Below are 25,439 nucleotides of genomic sequence, written 5' to 3' on the forward strand. Positions count from 1 at the left end.
AATCTGCTCTGCTGTGTTAAAGATTATACAAAACATTCATCCTTGAGGTGATTTTGCTCTGCCATTTGATAGGAATGTTTCTGTTTGTTCAAGTTCGTCAGCTTTTCAAACTTTTGGAATGATTATTACACAGTTTTGTTCTTTAGATATAAAAGGGGAGGGAAGGTGTCCCTCTTCTTCCTTTTGGTATCTTTGAACAATGCCTTCAACAGTGTTTCTTTGCCATCAAAGACTACTGAGATGAAAGTGCTTCATGTGGAATTAAGTTTCTTATGTTCCCGGGGAAAGGAGGAAATATTTAAAGAAGCTCTTATCACTTCATCTAAGTGTATCCAGCAAACGACTGATTTTGAAGCCTGATCTCTTTAAGAATATTTAAGAGTAAAAGCTGTTATCTTGAGCTTAACATAGACTTGGTGACAGAGTTCTCATTCTCCTTGAAGGTGCAGAGAGGGCTGTCTTCTTCAAAGTCGAAGGTTTGAAATGGAAAACGTTTTGATTAATACAAAATGTTCAAAATAGTTGCTAAATTTGCCAAAAATATTAGAGGAGCCTGCTTTTACAGCTGCAAGTTGCTCTTTTCTCATCGTAAACTGAGTAAGATGAATTTGTAAAGCTGAAAACTATAACTACACCTCTTGTCTGAACATGGGAAAACTTGTTTGGGTGTCACAGGGAAACTGTCTAAAGTAAGGGGGGTGAATAAAAGATTATTACCATCCGTTTATGGAAATGGAAAGACACCGCAGGTTTCACCTGGAAATAAATATTGTGGAGATGCCTCGTAAGAGAAGCAAGGGAGCAGTTAACTCCATTGCACAGGTAAGAAGCTACAGAAAGAGCAAATGAATGAACCTGTGTCCCAGCGTGGCATTTCAGCACCTGGCAACAAAACCAGCGTACTGTGTTCCCAGCCCCAGCTTCGCCCAGAGAAACGAGGTGCAGTAAATGTTTCTGAAAGCTTCCCTCTAAAGTCATTTTCAGTTAAAGATTTAACGATATATTTCCTAGTAGCAAAATTCATGTTAACAAGCATGAATCATGCTTCCCAGTGAAATTGTCGAGGTATTTCCACTAATTGTTGGCACCTAAATGTTTTCTTAATCTCTGAATGTTACATTTTGAACACACTATCAGAGTGCAAAACTTTATTTTAACTGATACTGTACATTTTATGAGTCCTCCTGAGATGGCACGGTGGCAGCAAGATAGGAAGTCTGAAGCAGACTTTGTGTATCCATAAATAAACTGAACTGACAGGGCACGTCATACGGATTGCATGTAAATCAGTGGAGTTGTTATTCTGATCATGCTGGAGCTGTTTATGGTGCTCCGGGATAGATGCAGCCTGGTAATACTGTTCCAAGGAGCCTGAAGCCCTCATTAGATACTGTAAAGCCAGAAATACCTTTCGAGGGTTGCCTGAAAAGATGAGGGTTCAAAACATCCGTGTACATCCATACAGGTGCAAACGTTCACATGAAAACAGACGTGCAGGGCTATTCATGCTTTTTTTTTTTTTCCCTTTCTGCAGGCTTTCTTGGGAATGGAAGGCCGTGCATGTAGAGGGATGCAAAAATAAAAGGAACAGACTCCTAGTCATTAACAAGAACGCCTTAACCACGTACGAGCTCGCTCACTGATTGCTTTTGCACTACTTGCTCGGCTCTGTCATCAGGTTGTTGTGTTGATGGGGCTTTGTACACTCAAATCTGCTCAGGCTCGTGGCTGAGGTAAGGCTTCACAGGCTGAATCAGTGAAATGAGTTCCCGTGTGTCTTCGTCACTCCAGGATTTAAGGTCTGAGGCTAAGGCTCCCCTGAGCTACACCATTTTGGAAGGCTTTGGAAATGGGGTTAACCATCACCTCTTGCTGTAGTGAGGGACCTGGTTGCGTAAATATATCCCAAACTACGCAGCTAAGGTATTTGCAGGAAGCCTAAGGAAGCGCTAAAGATTTTGAACAAATCTCAGTGCCAAATGAGCCTTTCACTAATCAGTTTTGTCCCTAATTCCCCAAATTCCCCAATGAAGGGCTTTTCTAGTTACTGACATCTTAGAGAAGGATTTCTACACAAAAACTGAAGGGGTTCGGGAGAGCTTTCAGATCTACAGTGGCAGAAATCTTGCTTGCTTGGATGGTGGATGTTTACAAGCAGAGTATTTGCAAGAACAAACAGTTGGTAGGACCAGTTCCTTCCTGAGCTGGCTTGTTTGAGAGCCTTTTTTTTTTTCTTTTTCTTATCCATCCAGACATTTTAGCTTTTCTTAGACCCTTTTCTAGCCCTGCGTTGGACCTAAGGAAGCCTACCTGATCTGGCTGCCCAGATGAGTCAGCAGAGGAGCTCTTTATCTCCCCACAAGGAACAAACGTCTGACACTTCTGGGGAAGAGGAATAGCTCAGGCACTGGAATTTCCTTTGCCGTAGTCAAGAGGTGGGCTGGGGATTAAATGAGATCGAAAAAAAAAATGTTCTTGTGAGGAGACATCTGCTAAAATGGAAGAAATTCGGTGTGAAGAGATGTGCACAAATAAACTTAATGCCACTCTTCCCTACTTCCAGAACCCGTCAAGGAAAAAAAAAATCTTTGTGTGTGTTTAGTTTGCCTTGCACACGCAATCTAATTCAAGATAATGCAAGGAGAGCGAAAATAGAAGCCAAGTCACATCCATGGAAAAAAAATTGGCACATTTAAGAGACAAGACAGTCCCTAGCTTCAAGAAACATGAAGACTTGAGTCATTTTTCTTGGATGTGCTCATTTCATTGGCAAGCAGCGCAAGTTAAAATCCCATTGTTGAGAAATCTGAACTCCTTTCTGCCTCAAAATATCCGTACTCGGTATAAGATGGCTTATGACCTTTCCGTAAGTAAAAAGGTACCACGCTGAGCAACGATTTCAGAAGTTTGGTGAGGATTTTGCCTTGGAAAAATGCAGTTTTCAGCCAAAGTAAACCCTGGCGCGATAGAGATAAGCTGGTGGAAGCAGCTTGTTTCACGGCAGCGTGCTCTGGACAAAGTCATCTTCTGTCTAGGATGGGAGCAGTCCCTCCTCCGCCAGCAGGATGTCAGGAGGACGAACCTGGGGCCACGTTCAGGCTGCTTGTGTGCCACCGCGTGTCACAACTCCTCTCCATCAAGAGAAATCGAGTCAGAGCAGTCTGAATCACTCCCATTTGAACATAGCTTCTTTCCTATCTGCTTTGAAGGCCCATTTCCCCCACAAGCAATAAGACAGCCGTGTTTTTGTTGTTTTTTTGTCCCTATTCAGAAAGCGAAGGTGCGTGGCGTGCAGGACAGGCGCTCTGCTGATGCCACGTGAATCATTTCCTCGGCCAGAGGCAGCAGCAGGGACGGACGGACGGACGGACGGGCGTTTTGGCCGGTGTAGCCCCACGTGTTGCTGAAGTTTTTCCTCGCAGGGCCGTGTGAGCGGGCTGGCATCCCCAGCTAGCGCAGGTGGGAAGGAGCTCGGGGCTGCTGAGTGTTGAACTGTCAGAAGCCCTGCGTGTGGCTGCTCAGGGGGGCGTCACTGCTGAAATAAATAAATTAATGAGGAGTTATGGAAACGGCTCTGTCCTCACCAGGCGAGCTTTAGAGGCCAGCACGCTACTCTGCCCGTAGCCGTAAAGCCGTCCCATTGTGCAGGGCACCTTAATGCTGTCTGCCCTCTGTAGGATCGAAGTCAAGGTATTTCTTTCCTCTCACTCTTTTATCTTCACCCAAAGAGACGTGGATTTCAGATTCACCCTGGGGAAAGGGCTGCATCCCCCAGTCTGCCCAGCTCCGTATCCGTCGCTCCAGCACAGGGCTGTGGGGGAAGGCAGACCCCGACCTAGCGCAGCAGTGAAGCTCCTGGCCGTATTGTTTAGTGCCTTGTTGTTGCCTCCAGGATTGCTCTGTAAGAAAGTTAAGTTCCCTTTCAGGGCCATCTCTGTTTCTGCCCTTTGTTTCTCTTCCTTCCTTATTTTCCTGCCTCCAGACGTAGCGGCACGCATGATTTATACCAGTGCAAGCCCTGCCGTGTTGACCTGAAAGGATCTGCAGCTGCTCTCGTTAGCCTGACTGGCAAATTACTGGGAGATTTGGACTCCCCAGAGCCCGGAGACATTTGGCACTAGGGCGAGTTGCTCTGCCCTGCTGGCTGCCCAGTTCCTCTTGTGGTCTGCGTGGTCTCGTCCTCGTGCCGAGTCGCGCTGGCGGGCAGCCAGGTTCCACTTCTTGGTGCCCGTGAGCTCCAGAAACTGCAGCTGGTGTGTTTCTCTAGATAGCTTGATACCTGCTTTCACCTGCTCCTGGTCTCTATCCTCGGAGAAGTCCCGGTGTCTCAGCAGAGCTGCTCCAAGTGCTGTTAACTCCTAAAGCTCCTCACAGAGCGGCGTTCGTTGCGTAAGGGCTCGGAGGGTGCCACGAGGCGCTGCTTGGGCCTTCCTCCTTCCCCAAACTGCCGCTCCCAGCAGGGCTGAACAGCACACAAAGGTTCAAACACACTCGTTGGCTTCTTTACCTTGATGGCAGCAGGTAAATCATGCAAAACCAAGCCCTGGTGTCGGACTGCCAGCAGGGCAGGGTTGGCACACGCTTGTCCAAGTCACTCCCGTGGCTCTCCCTTAGGACACGATGCCTGAGGGTGGCTCAGGGCATCCTGAATTGCTCTCAGCCTCCTTTTAACTACCAGCAGCTGTCCCGTGTTCTTTCAGATGCCACAAAAAAGATGCTTTAATAATGAAATGCCCACGTTGGGTGAAGCCAGAAGTCGGCTTAGCTCAGCGTGCTACATCCTGCGTAACACCCGGTGGTTATCCAACACGGGTGGGGTGTAAATCACAAACCAACTCTCAGCATGAAACCTGTGACACAGTCACCCCCAGATGAGATCAGTAACCTCAGGAGCACAGAGCCACGTTCCTCTTTATTTTCTGAAGTTTCCAAACTGAAGCTGAGGAGGAGGGAGAGCATTTCCATCCAAGAGCACCCAGGAGCCTGGTGGTCAATGGATTGTCCTGCAGGTAGGTGGCCTGAGTCTCTGCCAGGTGAAGAAGAGCCTCGTTACCTATTTGCTGGCCAAAAATTACAAGTGCAGAGCCTGCGTATAAAGATGTAAATAGTGCAGGCAAGGTACAGGAGCCACGACCACGACATTTCCACCCCGAAGCAGCAGCAGTCAGCTTGTGGGGGCTGCACAGCCCGAGAGAAAGGAGAGGGAAACGACTTCTGCGTTCGGACGGGGCCACGGTGCCTGAGAGGAGAAGCTGCATGATCCCAGAGCTCTTCGCTGAGCCGTGTGGTTTAGGCTAATTCGAGGCTGCCTGCAACCAAACCCTTGTTTTGCTTTGTTTTTATTTTTTTTTTTCTTTCAGCGCAGTGTGACTGCTGAGGCTGCACAGGATAACCAAGTTCAGCTTTGTTGAGCGTTTTTAGTCCAGCAGCAAGGAAGAGTCGCTCGGGGGGGAGCTGATCGTGGTGATGATTTCTGGGTCCAGCAATGGGAATAGTTTTCCTCCACTGACTCGCAGGAAACCAATTGCAAGCCTGTCAGCTTTCAGATAGGTCCCGAGACCTGGCAAAATAGCTGCTAGCGATGCTGTTGGTCTTTGCAAGAAGCATGCCTGGGTTTTTTCGCTATATTTTAATGAATTTTTCTAATCTTGGTAACTGCTTTACCATCAGGACTCATTCAAACGCCCCTGCGGCTCTCCATCAGTCCCCATTGTTTCCTAATCCCGCCGTACCCGATGCTGGTTTTATCCCAAATAATTTGCCGCGCTCGCTGCCCTCCCCGCTGACTGAGCCGGAGCGCGTTAGCGATGCGTGACTGCATCTGGCTCTCTGCTCTCAGGTTAGCCACACGACAGAAGCCTTAATTGCACTCAGCTTCTTTGCAAAAGCTCGTTTTGGGGGCAAGCATGGGGATATCTGTGCATCCGAGAACTCGCCGGCAGGGGAAATAACCGTTTGCTCCCTCCTAGCACGGCAAAGCCCTCCTGAGCAGCTCTGCACGGATAAATTTCCATCAGATGGATGGAAACCTCGCAGGAGCAGGACCAGCCAGGCAGCCAAGAGCTCTCCCGTGGCTGTGGGCAGCGGAGGGGATGCTCGGCCCCGTCAGCTTTTCTTGCTGAGAGCACAGCCACAGCTGGCCGGAGGATGGGGTGGACACGGGGGCTTCAACGCAGTCACCCCCTGTCCCAAAAGCATCGTCCAGCTTCGGAGCCAGGTAAGAAATAACTTAGGAACAAACCCGGATGGGAATGTGCTGTCCTTGTGGGGTCTCAGAGCTGCTGGGTGTGTGAAATGTAAAATATAACGTAAAATAGGATGTAAAAGAGAAAATGTCATGTAAAAGACGTGGTCCTGGGCAACCAGAGGTTCCTTCCGACCTCATCCAGTCTGTGACAAACACGTCTCATGTATACAATGTGGAGGTGTAAAGAAAAATTGTATTGATTAGATAAATCTCTATATGCAACAGTTGGGTTTATGTGAAAGGTGCCTCCTCTCTTCACCCCAACTTCTGGTGCCCAGGATGGGACATGCGGGATGACCCGACCTGATCCTAAAGGGCTCCCATCACCTTCCCGAGGGGGACGAGCTGAAGCCATGAGGAAGGATGGAAAGGTAAACTTGTGGTTTGGGGGTCACAACTCCAGACTGGGGCTCGGGAGCTGCTGGCTGAGCTCCCAGCAGGCACCAAAATCCCCCACTGGAGCAGGACCTTGGTGAGGAGCACCCCAAAAGGTGCTTCCCACTGAGAAGCCACCTCAGGTGCTACGGGACCTGGGCTGAAGTGAGGCGTGGCTGCCTGGCAGAATTCATCTGGGGACCTGTGAGACCCAAAAATAAACTCAGGAACCTAGGAAGGGTTTTTACCCTTATTCTGAGCCTTGCAAGTGTGCAGCTGGATGTGCTGGCCCGGCCCTAAAGCTGCTAGCATTAACACAGGCAAACAAGCCCCCTAAATAGAGAGCGAGAGAGGAAAATGCCAGGACCAAAATAGCTGCGTTTTGCAATTCCTGTTTTCTGAAGCATGCAGCCCTACTAACAAGGGTGTCTTACGTCTGTAAGCCCTCCAGAAGAGGAAAGTCGTAATGAAATGCTAACAAGTGTCTTATCTTCACTGAATGCGGATTCACCCGCTCCTAATTTTCTCATCTTCGTAACTTGTGCCTTTTGGAGTTCATTTCCATATTTTGTTAAATTTCTATGCATCATCCGTAGCTGAGTTTTGTAGCATTAACCCCCCAGTGCACGACAATTTTGTAGCCGAGTGGGGTCTGCAGGCTGGGGGGTGTCCTGGCACAAGACAGGCAAATCTGGTGCTAAAAAGCAGGAAAATGGGATTTAACAAGGGCTTTCTGAGATTGCCACCATGATGGTGAGTAACGTGTGGCAAATGGCAGTGCAAATATTCATCCCTCCGACTTTTTTTGCTGTTTGTCTTGATACTCCTTTCGCTTCATGGAAAGCCAGTATTTGGAAGGAATTAGAAAAAAAAATTTGGAAGGAATTAGCTAACACAATTAAATTACACAACGAATTATTTGGGCAGTCCCAGCTCCTGCAAGGAGTGAGCCTGCCATTGTCTGTCCTGGTGTTTCACTGCAGGGAAGGACGGCTCTGGGTGGGAAATCCAGAGCCCTACACACCCCGATGATGCTCCTGGTACCTGAAAAAATAACGTTGAAGCTGTGGCAGTGCCGTAGCTGACCTGACTCAGCACATCAGCCCAGGGTATCCACGTTTCTGTGATTTTTTCACCCAGAAGAGGCACAAAACCACAGTATTTTTTACCCCCATCTTCTTCCCCAGACCCGCCAGTCTTTGCTGAGCACCAGAAACCACCATCGTGCTCCAGTTTGCTCCCTGTAAGCTTGCCTAAACTCCGATGCCGTCAGCAGTTCGCTGTGTCAGTCCCCAGGAGACATCCAGGACACCAAAACAGCTGCGGTGTTGGGAAACCACTTGGCACACAGCTCAGCAGCTGGTGCTGCGTGCTGCTCCTTTCACCTTTCCCTCCTGCGTTGCACCGAGAGCCACGAACGACTTTAAGCGGGTGACTAGCATCCCTCAGCACTTCTCAAGGACGCCGTCACCTCCTTAAAAGAATGAATCCCCGATTCACGGCAAGTAATTTCATGGTTTCTGTGTGCTTTGCTTGCTGTTGGGTCTGGGATGTGGAATCAGTCGTCGTCCCCGCATTGTGTGTGTCTGAAGGTACCAGGCACAGCGTATGGCACCTATGCACATTGCCTGTCAGGCTGGTGTGAGATGGATAAAGGAGATAATTTAATCTTTAATCTCCCTATTTTCTCCCCAGGGCTTGCTGGCTGCTGGCACACAGCTCCTGCACATCATGGGAAGCAGGGACAGTGTTTTGTGGGGCGCTGCCCCACACTACACCTTCAGAGAGCCCAGCAAGGTACAACCCATGGTGAAACCTGCTGTCAGGGCCCAACAGAGTGGTCCAAAAAATGTTTAGTTGAGCTAAACTGGCTGTGAAGAAACCCAAGCGCAGCACAACCAGCCACCGGCGCTCTTTACAGGACTTGTGGCTACATCTAAAGACAGAAAATGATGATTGGGAAATGAGTGACCTAGCCTGTACCGGGTTCCTCAGTCAGCTGTTCCTCCCCTTTGCTGCTTACAGAGACAATTCCTTGTGCTGTGGACAGGGCTGGCACCTTGGGATGTCACCGCTGCGACAGGCTGCTTTGGACCAACATTTGGGGTCGTTGTTCTGGGGCTGCGGGCATTTCACACACCCATCACCACGATATCTTCCACGGGTCTGAGTGGCCTTGCAGAGCTCCCCTACTGCTGAGCCACCAGAAACGCGACCTGGGCAGCAATTAAGGAGAGCTTGTGCAAGGCATCTGCCCCCTAATTCATTGTTTCTCTTCTCGGCATCCTTTAGGGGAATAAAGTGGAATGTGGGTGCTAAATAATGAGCGCGCTGAGGGATTTATTGCTATTTTAATGTTATATAAGTAACTTCCAAAAGCTACAGCTCCGAATAACATGTGTATATTGGTCAGATATATCTAAGATATGAAGTTTTAATAGCTCCATTTGTCTTCCTGAATTGCGTTTCTACTAGATTTACAAAATGTGTTCATATTTCACTCGCTCCCTGCCCATAACGATCTGCATAGAAATCTTATCATCGCCGGCTTAACTGCTAGATGAGGAAGTTCAATGCGAAGGGAAGGTGAACAGCGGGTGGCTCCCTCACCCCTCGTAACCTGTGAGGATTTCTCCTCTGGCTTCTGCATCCCCGCATGTGTTCCCAGTGCTTGATAACACCCAAAGCAGCGACCGTAATTATTATCAAAGCACCAGCAGCACCTAGCAAGAGCCCGAACAAAAACCCCGACGTGCTCGTTATCGAACCAGGTACTTACACCTAAACGCATCTCAGCCTCTTGCATCTCTGGAGGAAGCAGGATGTTTATTCTGGCACTTTCCCCACGGCAGCCTCAGAGCCCCCCTGCGCTGCCGTCACAGCTGCGAGCATAAATGAAAAAGCAGTTATCTTTGGTAGCCTGCAGCACTGCTGTCTCTGCAAACACGGGGCTGCTCTACTCCTTTTACACTGATGGAGCAAGGATTCACTCAGTATCCTCTACACAACTTCAAATATACCTATATTTATATATATATTTATATAAAATCTGATGGTGGCCACAGCGACACGCAGAGTGCAGAGCCCGGGAGCTTTCTAAGGGTGACCAACCCAAGGCTGCCTCCGAACCGTGCCCCTATCACCTTTGGTTGTTCCAAAGGGATGAAGAAGCTTTGCAGGGCTTCTGGTTTTGCTGCTGGTGGTTCCCCTCCCTGCTTATGTTTACCTTGGCAGGGCAGGAAATATCGAGTGGCGGCGCTGCCGTTTTGCCGGAGGGCTTCTGGGAGGTCCTGGTGGCTTACTAGCTGGCTCAGAGCATGAAAAATAGCCGGGGAAAAAGAACAATATAGACATCCATCCTTCTCTTTTTACCTTGGATCGGGTCCCTGACCTGGCTCACCACCGGTTTTGTGGCTGGAGGGGCGATGCTGGAAGGCTGAGCATCGAGCCCTGCCTGCAGCCTTCCCGTGTGCTGCTCGTGGCTGTGGAAGAGAAACAAGTTACTGGGCTGTGCCCGTTCCTTCTACCTCTCCCCATCCCTCCCAACCACATAAATTGGTATTAAATCCCACTTTCAGCTATATTGTAGTACCCACACCAGGCTGGCTCGCACCTGGCTCAACTCAGCCAGATTTTACATCAACTGTGTTGAATCATCACCAAACAATCCGTGAGCAAATACTTGGAGAAAGCTCCCTCCCCTCTCAATTACTGCACAACCACATTTTTCATTCGTCTTGTGTTGTCATCATCATGCGTCAGCTTCGATATAGCATTGTCAAGAGGGTTTTGAGCACATATATATGCTCAAACTACATATATATATGCTCAAGATAGTTATATATGAAAAATATATGGTTACTATGGGAAGTTTGTTGGGGTTGGGGCACCAGTGGAGAATGCCCAGCAGAGGATGCTCCTCTGGGGACCTCCTGTTCCCTCTCTTGCCAGCTGGCCACTGGGGAGAGTTTTCCTTTCCTTTTTGCTTCTCTATTTTTACTTTTTCTCTTTCCCCAAAAGCGACCTTTGGAGTCAAAGCTTTCCAGCAGCTCCAGATCCTGTGACTGAATCTTTGTGCAGCTCCACCTGCCTCAACATCCTCCAGCCCTGCTGCTCCTGCACCGGGGATCACGTAGGGATGGGCTCCAGGTGCCCAGGAGATGAGGTCCACGTGGTGCCTTGATGGTCCACACATCCTTGAGGCAGCCTTGCAGGGTGAAGCCAAGGTTCAACGTAAAGGCAGAGAGAGCTGTGAGTAAAGAAATGTCCCATGTAGGTGATTTTTGCATCATCGTCCATTATTTTCAAACATTTGAGGCAGCATCAATGATGAAAACAAACTCCTGCCCTTAACCAAAGCAACCCAGAAGGCTTCCCGTAGTGATTAATGGCTTCGGTCCAAAAGGGGGAGCACGGAAACACAGAAAATGAGGCCAGGATCCGTTTCCCTGCCTCTCCTCTTCTGTGTCACCGTCTCAGTGGCATTTTGCTGAGAAGAGCAATGCCAAACGGGTTGCGGTGCATGAAACACGTTTGATACCATTAGAAAACCATTCAATGAATGCCGGCTGACTTTAAAAAGTGACAATGTAAAAACAGAGCTCTCTGGTTTGACACGTCTGGCCACGTAGAGCAGATCTCTCCGTGTGCCCAGAAAATAGCTGCTTACCTTCGTGACTGAAACGAAACCCTCTGGCTGAAGGCACATCCCCATCTGCTTAGCCTTATGCGCGTGTGTCGTCTGGTTCCTTCAGTCAAAATAGCTGTGCACGTTGTTATTTTCAGAGCTTGGGACGCTATTGCCATGGGGACCGGAGATCCAAATAGATCTGGAGAGCAGATCACGAGAGGCTTTAAAATAAAATCGCCGTTTCTGCCAATAATCACGTGAAACCGGCAAAACGTTTCAGCGTGTAAGCCTGGGGGCTCGCTGCTTTGCTGACTTCCTACAACTGGAAGTTACTGAGACAACAATATTGCATTTGTTTGGAACAACACAGCACCGAATGCGCAGTTATTTACAGGCTTTAAATATGGAGAACCTCTCCTCCAACGAAGGGGACGCGGTGGCAATAGCCAGCTCTGGTGGTACGTGGTGATAGCAGAAATAGAACTGCGCTTGAATTTTCTCCCATCAAGGCACACGAAGGGAAGCGTGCCTTGTTCCAGGGTTCCCCAGCACTGCATCTGTGCTATTTTCTATGAGATACACTTACATATGTATATGATATATAGGAGCAGGAGCTAAGGCTTGTTTTGCAGAACGGCAGCTGCAGGAAGCTGCCTCCTCTTCTGTCGTACACCTGGGTGTAACCTCTGCAGCGAACTGATCTCAGCTCGCACAAATGAAGCGAAGTCAGGGCAGGTTAATACTTGGAGATGAGAGCAGGAAAGAAAATCCGCCTTTCTCAGGATGCTGTCATCAGAGCTGCATTACCCAGGGACAGGAACAGCCTGATCTGGGAGGGCGCGGGAGGCACGGCCTGCACAACACGCATGCAACAGGGAAATACGCCTTGTGTTGCTGGCACCAAGGGCAGCAGAAGCCTCCTGAGCCACCCCAGTGAACCCTTTGCCTCGTCTGCAGTAATTATTCACCTAAAATTGCCTTTGCTTATAGGAAAAGTTCTTAATCTGACTTAGTGAAATCACATCGAATCCACTCGAAGGCTCTTGATAACCCTGGATGACGTGAGTGCTGAAAACTGCTTTGGTGTCACTGCAATTCCACTCTGAGATATTTCTGATTAAAAAGAAAATAATAATAATAATAAAAAAAAAAAAAGCCAATTTCCTGCAGTGCAAACCGCTCCTGCTCCAGAGGGTGAGGAGTGTGGTACCCCACACCCTGCGACCGGAGCACTGAAAGGAGGTCTTCATTACCCCTGCAGAGAAAGTTTCCCCAATCTGACGACATTATATGCTTTGTTACAGAGCTCTTCTGCAGTTATCTCCCTTCCAGACACGCTTCCCTCTCGCTGCCATATTCTGCACATCTGTAATGAGGAGAAGAAAGCAAACTCCCAATTATGCCAATTAAATTATCCACTTTGAAATATAAATTAAGAGAGCCATCCTGCAGACAGTCACTCCCAGGTCCTCGGGGACCTTTCCTGTGAACAGAATCCCTTTGCTGTCTCCTTCAGGCACGGCTCAGTCTGTGTCAGGAATTTCCTGGCTCTTTTAGGTGCTGGGGCTTGGCATCCCCAGGCTGTGGGTGCAGGAGGGTTTGGGCCATGGAAGAGACCTCCAAGAGCTGTTTCCACCAGAAAAAAAAAACAAAAAAACAAAAAACGTGAGCCCGCCATTTTTTGCTGCTGGTGGTACAGCCCAGCCTCCTAATGCCATACCCCAGGAAGGTGATGGACTCATGGCTCTGCCAGCTATATCTCAGAAGCTTGGCCTGTGTTCAAGCTAATTAATTAACATAAATGAAGCATTAACATTAATTCATTATCTAATTAATTAACATACTCACCAGTATGGACCTTGATTTGAGCTGGGACTGATCACTTGTGGTCTTGTCTAGTGATCTGGGCTTTTGGCTGGCTGCTATCACCTGATGAACTCTTCTTGGAAGTGGGCCCTTGTCCACGAAGCCCCCACCCCATGTCCACCCCTGGCCCTGGTCCACCTTCTCTTACTGAGCTGCTCGCTGGTGGTTGGAAACAGCACAAAATGAGGAAACTCTGGGGTTTCTTGTGAGAATAGCGGAGGATGAAAGTGATACTCCGTCCCAGGAGGAACTTGCCCTAATTGTCCTGCCAGAGTGTAGACAAAGATGCTGAGGCAGCAGTCTGGCTCTTAGACTGAACCCAGGGGGGCTGCGAATAACTGGAGGCGTTATGGTTCCTCCTTCGCTAGAAATGTCCCCCAGCTTCTGGAAATGCTGGTGTAAAAGCCAGCTGTCCCATCGGTGCTGCTGTTCCTGATCTGCGGATACCAAGGCCTGTGTAAACCCAACCCCTGGACTGCTTCTTCCAAAGCCAGCCTCATGCCAGCTCCTCCATCAGTTCTTCGTGTTCCCCCAGAAGCAAAGCCAACCCTCTGGGACTGTCCTGGCACAGATCTCCTCCTCCTGATCATCAGAAAACCATTACAATAAGAAAAAAAGGCGATGCTTCCCCCAACACTTCCCCAGGTTCGTTTTCAGATGAGGGGTTTCCTGACCTGGGTGTGTGTCTTTGACAGCAACTTTCATTGGGTTTCTTCTCTTTGTTGGATCTCTCGCCTCTCCTTCAGGCACATTGACTCGTAGCATCCACAGTATTTCATGGCAGCCTTTAACAAAGCTCGAGTCTTTACCAGGATTTACTTCGTGTTCATTACTAAGCCTTAGTCACCATGAGGTAAGAACATAACTTTCCCTATGAAGACAAACTTTGAGTTCAGTGACAGAAAGTACTGCAAACACGCAGCAATAGCCTGCCTCTATCAGACAAAGGAAAGCAAGCTCCAAAAGTTAACATCTGCTGGGAATTAGGAAGCACTTGAAAAGCAGCAAATTTTATAGAGAAAAGCCCCCTCCTGCTCCACTGTGATGATGGTCTGACGTTGTCACCTTGCCAGCTGCCCCCCTCTTCTGCTGGGAGCACCAGGAGGCACCCACACCTCCTTTGTGCCATGGGTCTTGGCTTCAGCTACCTGTGACTGTGAATAGAGAGAATGGGGAGCTGACACACGTTTATTCACCTCTCCTGCCTTCTGACAGCCACTGGCAGGGTGGGACTGGCAACAGGTCGCGTCTTAAATCGCCGCACCTAAATCTCCCCAAGCCTTCTTGCAGGGACAGCCAGCAAAAGCGTGACTCGGATTCATCACATTTCCTTCATGTGCTGGTTTTATTGCAACCATATTGACAGGCATACACATATAGACAAGATATAGACAAAACTATGGACTGCAGAAGAGCAACTGACTGGCTATCACAGGAGGAAGCAGCCTCTGACACTGCGTTCTTGAGGTGATTTCCACAATATGGCAATATCACCAGCTGGGTCAGTTTGTTCAGCTGAAGCCAGCAGATTGTCCCAGAAATAAGCACAGCTCAACTCCATTCAGTCATGGGATACCCAAAGAGCTGTTACAGTCCTGCATCTCTGAATTGTTATGAAAGATTTTTCCTCCCCATGGCCCTTAAGTGACAAAATTTATGTCGTTGGGGCACTGAAGGCACTCACAGACCTTGCTGGCCACAAGCAGCCTCCCTCCTTCCCCTTCATCTCTTCCAGTGGCCCAGGAGCCCCATTTCAGCCCACCTCAGGGCCCGTGGCCAGGCAGGGCTGTGGTGGAGCTGGAGACCAGCCCTGCTGCAGCATCGTTAGGGCAGGGACTGATGGCCCCAGGGGGCTGAAATGGAGTGGGGGGGGGCAGCACAAGGCCAGTAAATCCCATCAGTGTGCTCAAGGCCTTGATGTGTACCTTTCAGGTCTTGGTGGCCAGGAACATATTAATATGAAGCTCATGTGGTGAGGAAGAATGGCTACCCTGAACCACGGGGGTTCACTCAGTTTCCAAAGTAGCGAAGTACTCGTAGTATCTGTTAATGACAGTGCCAAAAAGTAGTACTTGCTTAACTACCTCAAAATGTTTTCTCTCTGACTACATGAAAGTTTAATTATGCAGTCATGAGCACCATTTTATTCAGGCAATAAAGCTGATCCAACTACCATGTAGCTCTGTCTAAGAGGCATTCAATACCTGAGGGTCTACTAAGAGGAATCAAGTGCACCGCAGACACTCCGATAGGCTTCTATCATGAGGAGGAAGAAATGGGATAGGAAAGACATCGCCACGATTGCGTCTATAAATTTTATCTATCTGGTGGGACGGGTATAGATTTATGGATCAGTAAATTGAGTTGTCGCAGTCTGGGCGCTTTCCATTTCTTATTTGTAAGTTTTCCATGTTACTTCATAGGTTATATTGAACAAAGCTCCTTTGTTCGTGCCAATGGCCAGCAGCTCCTGCAGAGGATGGCTGCAACACCCCGGCTGGCAGTGACCGAGCCGGTGTCGCTCTGATGTCCGAGCGGGTCTGAGTAAGCCACAGCTGGCAGCTGCAGCCACCTTTCTTGGCAGGTGAAGCAAAGCTCTCAGCTCCTGAATCTGCTTTGGCAGCTCCGCCGAGGACAGCTGGGTCCGGTTCCCCTACAAAACTGCAAGTGTTGGGCCCCAAAGCCACCTCTGACATGAGCAGCATCGACAAACGCCGTCACGCTGCTTGTGCCACATGGGCTTTGCCTGCTCTGGGCTCCTTGCTCTCTTCCATTGCTCGCAGTGGTGGTGAATTTACCCAGGTAAAAAACACCAGGAACACGCTGAGAGGGAAATGTGTCAAAACTGCATGGAGACAGGAGGGATGGAAATGATGGAAATGCTGCACCGGCCCCTTAGATACACACATTTGGCACACAGCAGAAAGGCAGTGACGAAGCACAAGTTTTTTTATTTTTATTCCCCTGCAGCAGGCTGCAAGCCTCACTACGGCCGGGCGGGCAGCGGCGGGGTCACCACCATTTTGGGGATGTGAAGAAGGGCTGGGGGCATTAAGGAGCTGAGCGACGAGAGGGGGACGCTCTGAAAACAGGGTTTGTAGGGACATGCTGCAGGTTGTGAGGCGTTATGAGGCAGGTTGTGAGGTGTTATCAGGCAGGTTGTGAGGCGTTATCAGGCGGGCTAGGTGCGAACGTGACACATTTTGGGGTATTTTGTGTGTGGGGGGCGGTTTTTCTTGGGTTTTATGCTTGGGAAACAGTGTTTCAAGGCGGCCTGGGGGATGAAGTGATTTAGACGGCTGTGTGTGGGGGGGATTTTTCGGCACCAGAGGAGCCAGCAACCGCCACGGCCATGCCGGGACCGACGGCTCCTCGTGCGAGGCCACCACCCTCAGCGTGACTGTGGCGGGGATGGTGGTGGGGAGGGGGAGGGGGGAAGAGGGAAAGGCGGCACAGAACTACACCTCCCATCACCCCCCGCGCCACGCCGCGGGGCCGAGCCGCGCCGCCATTGGCCGAGCGGCGCCCGCCGCTCTCGCGGTTGCTAGGCGACGGCGCGCGCGCCCGCGCTGGTTCCCCCCTCCCTCCCCTCCCTCCCCTCCTTTCCCGGCGCCGCGCGCGCGCGCGCGCTCTCGTCACGGCGCGTCCCCCGCCCCTCGCGCGAGCCGGAGCCGCCGCCGCCGCCGCCTCAGAGCCGGAGCCGCCTCAGAGCCGGAGCCGCGCCTCAGAGGGAGCCGCCATGACCGACAACGCCGCCGCCGGGCTGGAGAACCACCGCATCAAGAGCTTCAAGAACAAGGGCCGCGACGTGGAGGTGGGCGGCAGCCGCGGGGGGACGCGGCCTGGCCTCCTCCTCCTCCTCCTCCTCATCGCCCTCTTCCCGCCGCGCCTCAGGAGGAGGAGGAGGAGGAGGAGGAGGAGGAAGGCCGTGGGGGGGTGTGGAGGAAGGCCTGAGGTTTGTGCTCCCTCCGTCGTGAGGGCGGCGGCCCCCGGGGGCTGGCGAGGAGCACAATGGGGCCGCCGCCGGGGGGGGGCCGCCCCCGGGCCCCGCTGAGGGCCGCTGCGCCGCCTCGCAGCCGGCGCTGGAGGCTGCCCGGCCCCAAAACGCCGGGCTGGGGGGGCATCCGGGGGTCCCCTTCGCCCACAGGGGTCCCCACAGCCCCGCCTCGGCCCCAACGGCCTCCATAGGGGCGGCCCCGGTGCTGGCCTCGCGCAAAATCAGGGAAACCCCTCGCGTTATGGTTGGTTTTTAGGGGAAAAATAATAAAAGGGGTGTGTAGGGGTGGTGCTGGAATCCCCCTCCCAGCCTGGTGAGGAGGGGTCGTGGGGAGGTGGAGAAGAAATGTGTGTCAGCTGCCTGCAGGGTTGCCCTCAGGGGGCTCAGCCAGCTGCTGGTGACCCACCGTGGTACCGCCACCCCGACACCCCCCTGGCATCGCCCAGAGCCCCCCCCAAAGCCCATCTGGGGGCTGAGCAGAATTCACACCTCTGCTGCTATTGTTTGGGTGGAGACGGTCCTATGCGGGTCAGCCTCGGCAGCGGCAGTGCCTTTAAGATGACATTCACCGCGTGAACTGTTTCTTAATTTTCGCCTAACTTAGTGACAGCGGGTCCTTCTTACGGGTAACGTCGTCTGCGAGGAGCGTGTTAACTTCAACACTCCTGGCTGACATTGGTAAAGGCTAGCAAGCCGCTAAAAATTACCCATCTCGCCTTCAAGCCGTCGCTTTCCAGGGTAGGAGGAGGCGTGGTGGGTTTCTTTTTCCCCTTCTCATCCAGCCAGGCTCTTCCTGCTGCTCCTCATTCATTTTGTCCTTGTCTCATCTCCCCGTGTTGCTTGCTGGCTTTGTTGCCGCTTCCCCAGCCACTGGCCCGAGTCCATCGGAGCTCTAAACAGGGAAAGGTTAGGTATGCTCATGCCTGGTGCGAACTGATCTGTCACCCGTACTTGCTTATGTTATAGCATGCCCAAGACTAGGGGAATTAAATATCCGCCTCTGCGGGGGGGAGGAGGAGAATCGGCTGCCTAAGCTCCTCTGGAATCAGTTAGACCGGACCAGCGAAGGTACCTTAGCTCTCAGGAGAGCGGTTCCTCCTGAAGAGGAGTAATTATTTTGGAGTAGGGTATTTGCTGTTACGGAGGAGTGCATCCTCTAGGGTTATCTTCCAGTGTGCTGACTGACTTCCTTTTGTAGCTGAGCCTAAGATTTCGCCAGATAACCACGTTAATGGTGCTAGAGCCCACACTTTCACCCGTGCTTTTGAAAAGCATTAAAATCCAAGAAGCACCTTTCTTCTGGGGGCGCCAAACAGGTGAAACTCAGGAGTGAGTAGAAGTTGTATGCTAAGTGAATTTAGGTGCATTTCTCTTCATTTACAGGCCTTGAAATGAATCGGTGTCTTTCATGTTTTCCAACACAGGTCATGTGTGAAATTTTTGACCATACCTCCTTTTTGACTCTTTTTTTTTCTAATCATGGTACTTATTGAAAAGCTCAGAGTATTCTACTAAGTAAACTTGAGGTAACTTGGGTATCTAGAAGTAAAACCAGGTAAATAAAGTTCATAGCAGAGAGTGAAGGAGCCCAGCAGGACTATATAGTTGCCATTACTTGCTGTGCTTCTCTGGAGGTACTACTGCACAGTCTGACAATTGTGTCTGTATTTAGTGAAAATTATCAGTTCTCCCCCAAACAGTTCACTCCTAAATCAAGTATTTATACATAATTCTCAACTGTCAGCAATAAAATACGCTAGTTTTGGTGCCTGTGCCTCAATGAGGAGTGTTACGTAAAGATCCTGCTACCTCCAATGTTCTTGTACTTTGAAAGCCAAGCTGAGGAGTGCTATCGCTGATCTGCATCTCTGCTTTTTGTCAGATTCCACCAATGAGGAAAAAAGTGGTTAGAACGACGGAGTAATAAATCATGGCCTGGTATCTAGATGATATCCTTTGGAAAATCTCAAATATTCAAGGCCGTGTGCTCTCCGCTTCGGTTTGAAAACTGTTGTTTGAGTCACCTTGTGCCTGGAGACAGTCCCTGCCTTTGAACTCATCAGCCTTGAATGCGTTTTAAGAGTACCTTAGTAGTCTTCCTTTGGCTTCTAATAAATGCTGATGAGTTGTTATTGATCCCCTCTGGGTACAGACTATTATGGCAGACCAAAACACTCCTTTAATTTGTAGTTAACTCATATTTTATTACCGGGTTTGCTAGGCCATGATCATCTTTGCTTTTCGTTAATGCAACCGTAAGGGAAACAAGGGATTAGTAAGCACTGGTTTCATGTTAAGACAGACCTTTATACCCCGTGCTACTTCTCACTGGGCTCCTTTTTTAGGACCAAAGAGAAGGATCTGCTGGGACTCCTTGACCTGCCCAGTCCCACTCTGCCCTTCTGAGGTTTGGGTGGAAGTTTCCCACCATTTAGTTGCCTTCTTGTGTAAATGAGGTAGAGCTGTGCACGTAGAGCTGGAATTGTGATTCTGAAGCATTCATACTAAAGGCGTTTATCTCCGAGCAAAATCAAATGCCAGAAACAAAGCATTAGTCACTTAATATTAGCTTGTGTTCTCGCTTTTATTAGCGAGGCTCTTCTGTTTTTATAGGCCCTGAGATGTGATTAGCAGCACTCAGAGCGAACCTGAACCAGCAGAGCTGGGCGATGAGCAGCCACGCGGCTTCATTTGGACCAACGACTGCCACAACAGTTTCTCCTCACAGCCTGCACAATTTTTATATTCTCCAGGGATATGAAAGGGCTTTTTAAATTGTCCCATGGATGGTGAGAAAGCCTTCCTGTGTTGATCACAGGCATGTAGCCTCAAGTCTCAGTGGGTGTTTTTCTAAATGTACAGCGCTGATTATTCCAATACAATTGGGGCTTTGCAGGAAAAGATTGAACAGTTGCAATCGCTTAATTTGTAATACCCCCTTGTAACTGCTGGCTTTATTTGTTTATAATTACATCCAGGATAACCTAGCTTTTATAAAACCGAACTTCAGCCTTCTGATCTTTCTGTTTGCTGTTCTTCAGCTTCATATTTCCCTGGTAATGTTCTTCCTGCAGCTTTTTACTCTTGTGACTTCCTGGACCAGAAACTTGTTACCTGTTCTGTATTACAAATAGCAGGCACCAATCTGTTGGCTCCCCGTCGTGATGTTTAAGTTGATAGATCAAACAATTCAGACAATTTCTTTTTATCGGGATCAGTCAGCATCTTTGGCTAAAACTGAAGAAAAAATCTAGATAAACTGAGATGCTCTAATTTGTAGGACTGTCTGTGTGACTTACTGTTAGTTTTTGTGTGGTGCAGTGAGACTGTGATCATGTAATTAGCAAAATGCATACTGGATCAAAAGTCAAGTTCCCTGTACTCCCATAAAAAAAGAGGCAGCAACTGAGGAACAAGTACATTACAGCCTAAATAACTACCTGTAAAAACTTCTTAATGACTGGGGTTAAAATTTCCTTTTTGTATCCTTGTCATGTCTCTCATTGCAAGGCAAAATAACACAAACCTTTGGTATCCTGAACTTTTGTTGCTTGATCTGTAGGATGAACCTGCTGAGATTTGGGAGAGGCTGTTTACCAAAAGGAGGCAGAGCTGCCCTGTCATCTTCCACCTCCCGGTGCTGTATTTGATTTGAAACTACAGAGGTCATGGCCACTGATGTCTTCTCCCCAGTTACGGTGTTTTGGGGCCAGCTCTATCACCTTTCGGTCTGTATCACCCTTGGCCCGGGGACTTTGCAGGATCCATTCTTACTCTTTACCTTCAGCCTCCTGATGCTGTATGAGGCAGAGGAGGATACTGGGCTTAGCCTGGATCTTCATCACCAGCTCGGGCATCTTCGGTATATTTACTCCCAGCTATTTTGCAACAACCCAGGTTCTTTCCACAGCTCGCTTTCACAGGTTGGTCAGCTTTCTGCTTCTCTCTGTGCTGGCACAGGATCTAATGCTGGCAAAAGAAGGGTTGGGAGGGATTAGGGCTGGAGCAACTGATTTAGGTTGGTTTAGGTGACCGTGGGCCTGCTGTCTTAATAGCCTCGCTGGCTCGGGGAGGCTCAGCAGTCAAAGTGAAAACACAGGAATCAGGTAGCTTCCTGCTGGGCACCGCATTTAAGGTAAGATCTAATACTCCCGTGCAGAGCTTCCGAGCTGTCCTGCAGCTTCTTTATTAACCTTTCAGGCCAGCGTGCCCTTGGGAGAACGCAGGTGTACGTGTCTGCACCTTGGAAAGAATTACTTGGGTAGGAAGGAAATAGGAGGTATGTGTGGGAAGCCTCCTTGCCTGCTGTTGCTGCAGAATTTTGTAAACTGTAGTTAGCCTGCAAGTAAAAAGTACAGTGCTGTCAAAAGTTTGTCACTTGAGGCAGAAAACAAACACTTAACAAGCTCGCTTAGATATATTGTCTTATATTTTCCTTGTGAAACTCCAAATCTACTTTATGCATTGCCTAGAAATGTTTAAAGACACAGATAGCTTGGGAGGACGTTGTTGGTTTCAGAAATACCTGTGGAGAAAGCAGTTTGGAGATGGCAGCTCATGATGAACGTCATCTTTGGAAGCTGATTGGGATCTGTGCTTGCTGGATTGCCTGATTTTGGGGTGGTCCTGTGGGGACCCGGGAGTTGGACTTGGTGATCCTTGTGGGTCCCTCCCAACCTGGGATGTGCTGTGGTTCTGTGACATTACAGTTAGTTGTTGTAGAGATATACCAAGATTTAGGTGTGGTGGGGTGGTTTTTTTTTTTTTTTTTTCATTCTTTAGTATGTCCAGCAACTATAGCTGTTGCTCTGGTATCCCTAAAAGCTCTTCTATTAAAGAGTAGGTTTTTAACTTGTAAAGTGTCAGGAGCAATACGACTGCCATACTAGTTCTGAGAGCTCTCTAACTATTCTTACATAAGTTGTTTGAGATTTTCATAACGTTCAGTTCTAGCACAAATCCAGGCTTGACTTTTTTAATCTAAAACTGCGTTATTTGAAGAGGCAGCGCTTAGGAGGATGTGCCAGCTACAACCGAGTGATCAGATTTGTATTTACTGTGGGGTTGGAAGTGGAATTAGGCATCTAGTGTACAAGATTAATGCCTGAAGAGGCAACAGGGTGGCTGAAGCTGATGGGACGTGTGAAGAAATTGCCAAGTAAACTGACTTGAGATGCAAAAGAGCTGTAAGCCCTATATATTTTCCAAGAATACAGGCTGTTAATTGTTTCTAAAATACCTAGCAATGTGAAATACTGATGCTGAGTTGGTATTTATTCCTAGGTACTTCTGTAAGAGCAGGAGCTGTGGGCCTTGCAGTCTGTTTCTGTTGGTAGGCAGAGCTGGTTTCTTCCAAAAAGCTGCTCCTGCCCCAGAACTGGTGGTACAGTGGGGTGGGCTAGGTGCAAAGCTTTTCATGTTTCTTTTGATCTGCTCCCTTAGCTTCCTCTCTGCTGGCCTCTCATGTCCAGGAGAAGACAAGTGGTGGCTCAAGGTGTTGTTGGCGTGGAGGGAGAAAGCATGTTTGGGGTGGTGCTTGGTGTGGGGTGCTTATCCCTTCGCAGGCAGGCTGGTGCCGTTGAATCTGCTGAGGAAATTCTGTGCCCTTTCTCCTGGGTCAGCTGGCTCTCAGCTCCTCGCTCAGGTTAAGCAAATGTTACCGTCGGTTTTGAGCTTGATTTGGGGTGTGTGTGTCTAATAAAGTAGAGCAAGCACAAAATAGGACTGCGTGCTGCATGGATGGCTGCAGAACCAGAGGCAAAATGAGTATCCTTCCCCACTCAGCCACCTCCTGCCACATTACTCATTTCCCTCACATTCTGTAACGCCTGTGATCGGCTCAGGGTCTCCTCTGCGTTTTTAACCTTGGTCGTTGTCAAGTTCGGTAACAAATGGACTTTGGAGGCAGTGATGGAAGAGGTGATTTGCAAAATCAGCTCGGAGAAGTGGCTTCCTCATCGCTGGACTTGTTAGCCTTGATGGAGGTGTATTTTAATGAGCGATCAAGCCCCGCTGCAAACTTGCTGGTGCAGAACCCAGTCAGAGCTCGTTTGCATGAGGATAAGGTGGTCAGACAAGGTGTTAGGGCACCTCAACCAGCAAACACCATCGTTGTGTGCGGGTTTTTGGCAGCAGGGTCTCCTGCTTCTTTGCATGTTCACAACCAAATGGATGCAAAGGCAGAGGTGGTGACTTCTCTGCACCGAAAAGCTGACTTGTGGCCAGGTAAAGACTGCTTTCCATGCCAAGAGCAGACCCTGAAAGGAGATCCCAGCCAGGAATCAGCAGGAGCCTGATGACCACCATTCTTCAGATGTGCAAGGAGGACACAGACTGCCATAACATGGAACGAGCAGCTGTTGAGAACAACCTTCCAGGCAAGCAGAGGTGTTTAAGGGGCTCTGACACAAGTCCCTCAGAACCAGGCCACTTCTGCTGGTCTGAGCAACTTTTTAGGGCTAGCTGGTACCCTTCTTATGGAAGGGTAAACTTCAGGCAGTAGAAACACAAATTCAGGGTTCATGTCACATGGAAAAAGTGAGGTAGAAGCACCTAGAGTTTGTGACCCTGCAATGACAACATTCGGAGGGGCTGCCGATAGGGTTCCTAAAGGATCGTGGGATGTTGCTGGAGTGTGTTTTCCAGCTCCCAGTGCGCCATTTTCTTCCAGGCTTGTCAGGTGGGGCTGTTTTCTCTTGCATCTTGAGCAGAATGATCTCTTCGTACATTTAATTAGGCAGCTTGCACATTTAATTTTTTTTGTGCTTTTTGATTATGCCTTTCAAAAATAGGGGGGAAAAAAACAAACATTTCATTTGAGTCATGTAACAGACCAAAAAAACTTAGTGTGGTTGAATACAGTCTAGCTCTCTAGGGACCTGATTTTTTTTTTTTGTTGCACCTTGTAAATGTATGCAAATTGCAATTATTGTTTCCCATTTTATAGATGGGAATAATTGGGCTTTTTTCCCTCATTTCACAGGGAGGATGTTTATAAATGTATCGTGTGAGGTACTTTGAGATTACAGCTGAAGGCTGTTCTGGTGTCTGGAGAGGGAGTGTCACTGTTCAAACACGGGTTGTACAAGAAGATACCTGGCTGGTATTTGGCCTGGTAGCTGTTCTTTCTGTTACAAGACAGCTAGGTTGTTGTCTTTAGCCTGACTTGCTGCTTCTGGAGGGGATGTAAGAAAATAAATTGTAAATTCAGTGTCCAGGTTACAGAGCAGCCCCAGAAAGGGGTCTGCCACTTTCTGGCTTAAAAAGGAAGGCAGCTGGGGAGAGTTGTTCTGTGTGCTTGGGTTTTTTTCATTTAAGGGAGGGGAAAGGGGAAACTGGTATAAATATTGGACAAGCTTAAGGATGTCTTATCTTCTAGGACAGTCCTCACAGAAGTCTGTGAGGCCTTTCTGACCAAACACTTCCTTTTGTCACTGGTTATTGAAAGTAGTCATCTACAATGATGACTTCTTAGAAATTCCAGGGGAGGGCAGAGCTGGGGTCATGTGTGGGGAGAGACCAGGGCAGCAGGGATGCTTTGCTTCAAGGAGAGGGTGTGCTTCTGGTTCCAGGAGGCCCTAAAGCATCTGATACACGGTTCTTGCAACACAGGGAAATCATAAATATCTTCTCGGTGTTTGCACAACTGCACGGGAATTTGTATGCTGGCAAGAGCAGATTCCCATAACTTAAACCTGTACTGATGGATCACTGGATGTATTTAGTGTGTCCAGAAGCCTTGATCTTCCAAATTTTAAAAAAATTTGAATAGGAATCACTTGTAATTAGCCTATCTTGATCACCCAGTGTTCTGGGTGTCTATTTGGTGTCTGGATAAGGCAGACCTGGCACCACTGTAAAAATCAAGAAGAGAAGGGACAACTCATCGGAGTTAAACTTCATTCAGCATGCCCTTCTGTTTGCAAAAAATACAGGAAAAGGCAAAACGCTCGCTACAGGTATCCTGCAGATCAGCAGCTTCTTTTGGGATGACAAAACTCCAGTTACGTTCTTCAAGGCTGTCCCTTCACGAAATCAGACTCGTCGCAGCGAGACGTTGCCCCAGTCCCTTGGAGCGCTGCGTGGGCAGATTGCTTTTGCTGGTAGGACCACAGGACAGAACTAGTGCTGTGAATTAGCTGGTGATCCCGTTGGCCTGAGCAAACAGGCATTGTGCAGCGATGAGTTAGCTTGGGGTTACCTGGAAACCTCAGGTGGACTTAGGTGGAGCCCGTGTGGCTGCATTCAATCTTCCTCTGATGTCAGAAGAGGTGTGATTAGCGGCGTTACGATTTCCATCTGAATAGAAATGCTGCGAAACTTTT

General features: G+C 49.1%; 1 protein-coding gene across 1 annotated transcript in view; it reads left to right on the forward strand.

Moving 5' to 3' along the window:
- Positions 1–16,772: 16,772 nt before the first annotated feature.
- The window catches only part of KPNA3 (karyopherin subunit alpha 3), a 50,509-nt gene continuing 41,842 nt past the window's right edge, over positions 16,773–25,439 (forward strand). The window contains exon 1 of the mRNA XM_084306148.1: positions 16,773–16,932. Within this exon, the coding sequence (XP_084162274.1) occupies positions 16,858–16,932 (75 nt within the window). The 5' untranslated portion in view covers positions 16,773–16,857. The remainder of the gene's footprint in view (positions 16,933–25,439) is intronic.

This window comes from Netta rufina (genome assembly GCF_964035555.1).
Source record: "Netta rufina genome assembly, chromosome: 1".
In the NCBI taxonomy this organism is placed as follows: Eukaryota; Metazoa; Chordata; class Aves; order Anseriformes; family Anatidae; genus Netta; species Netta rufina.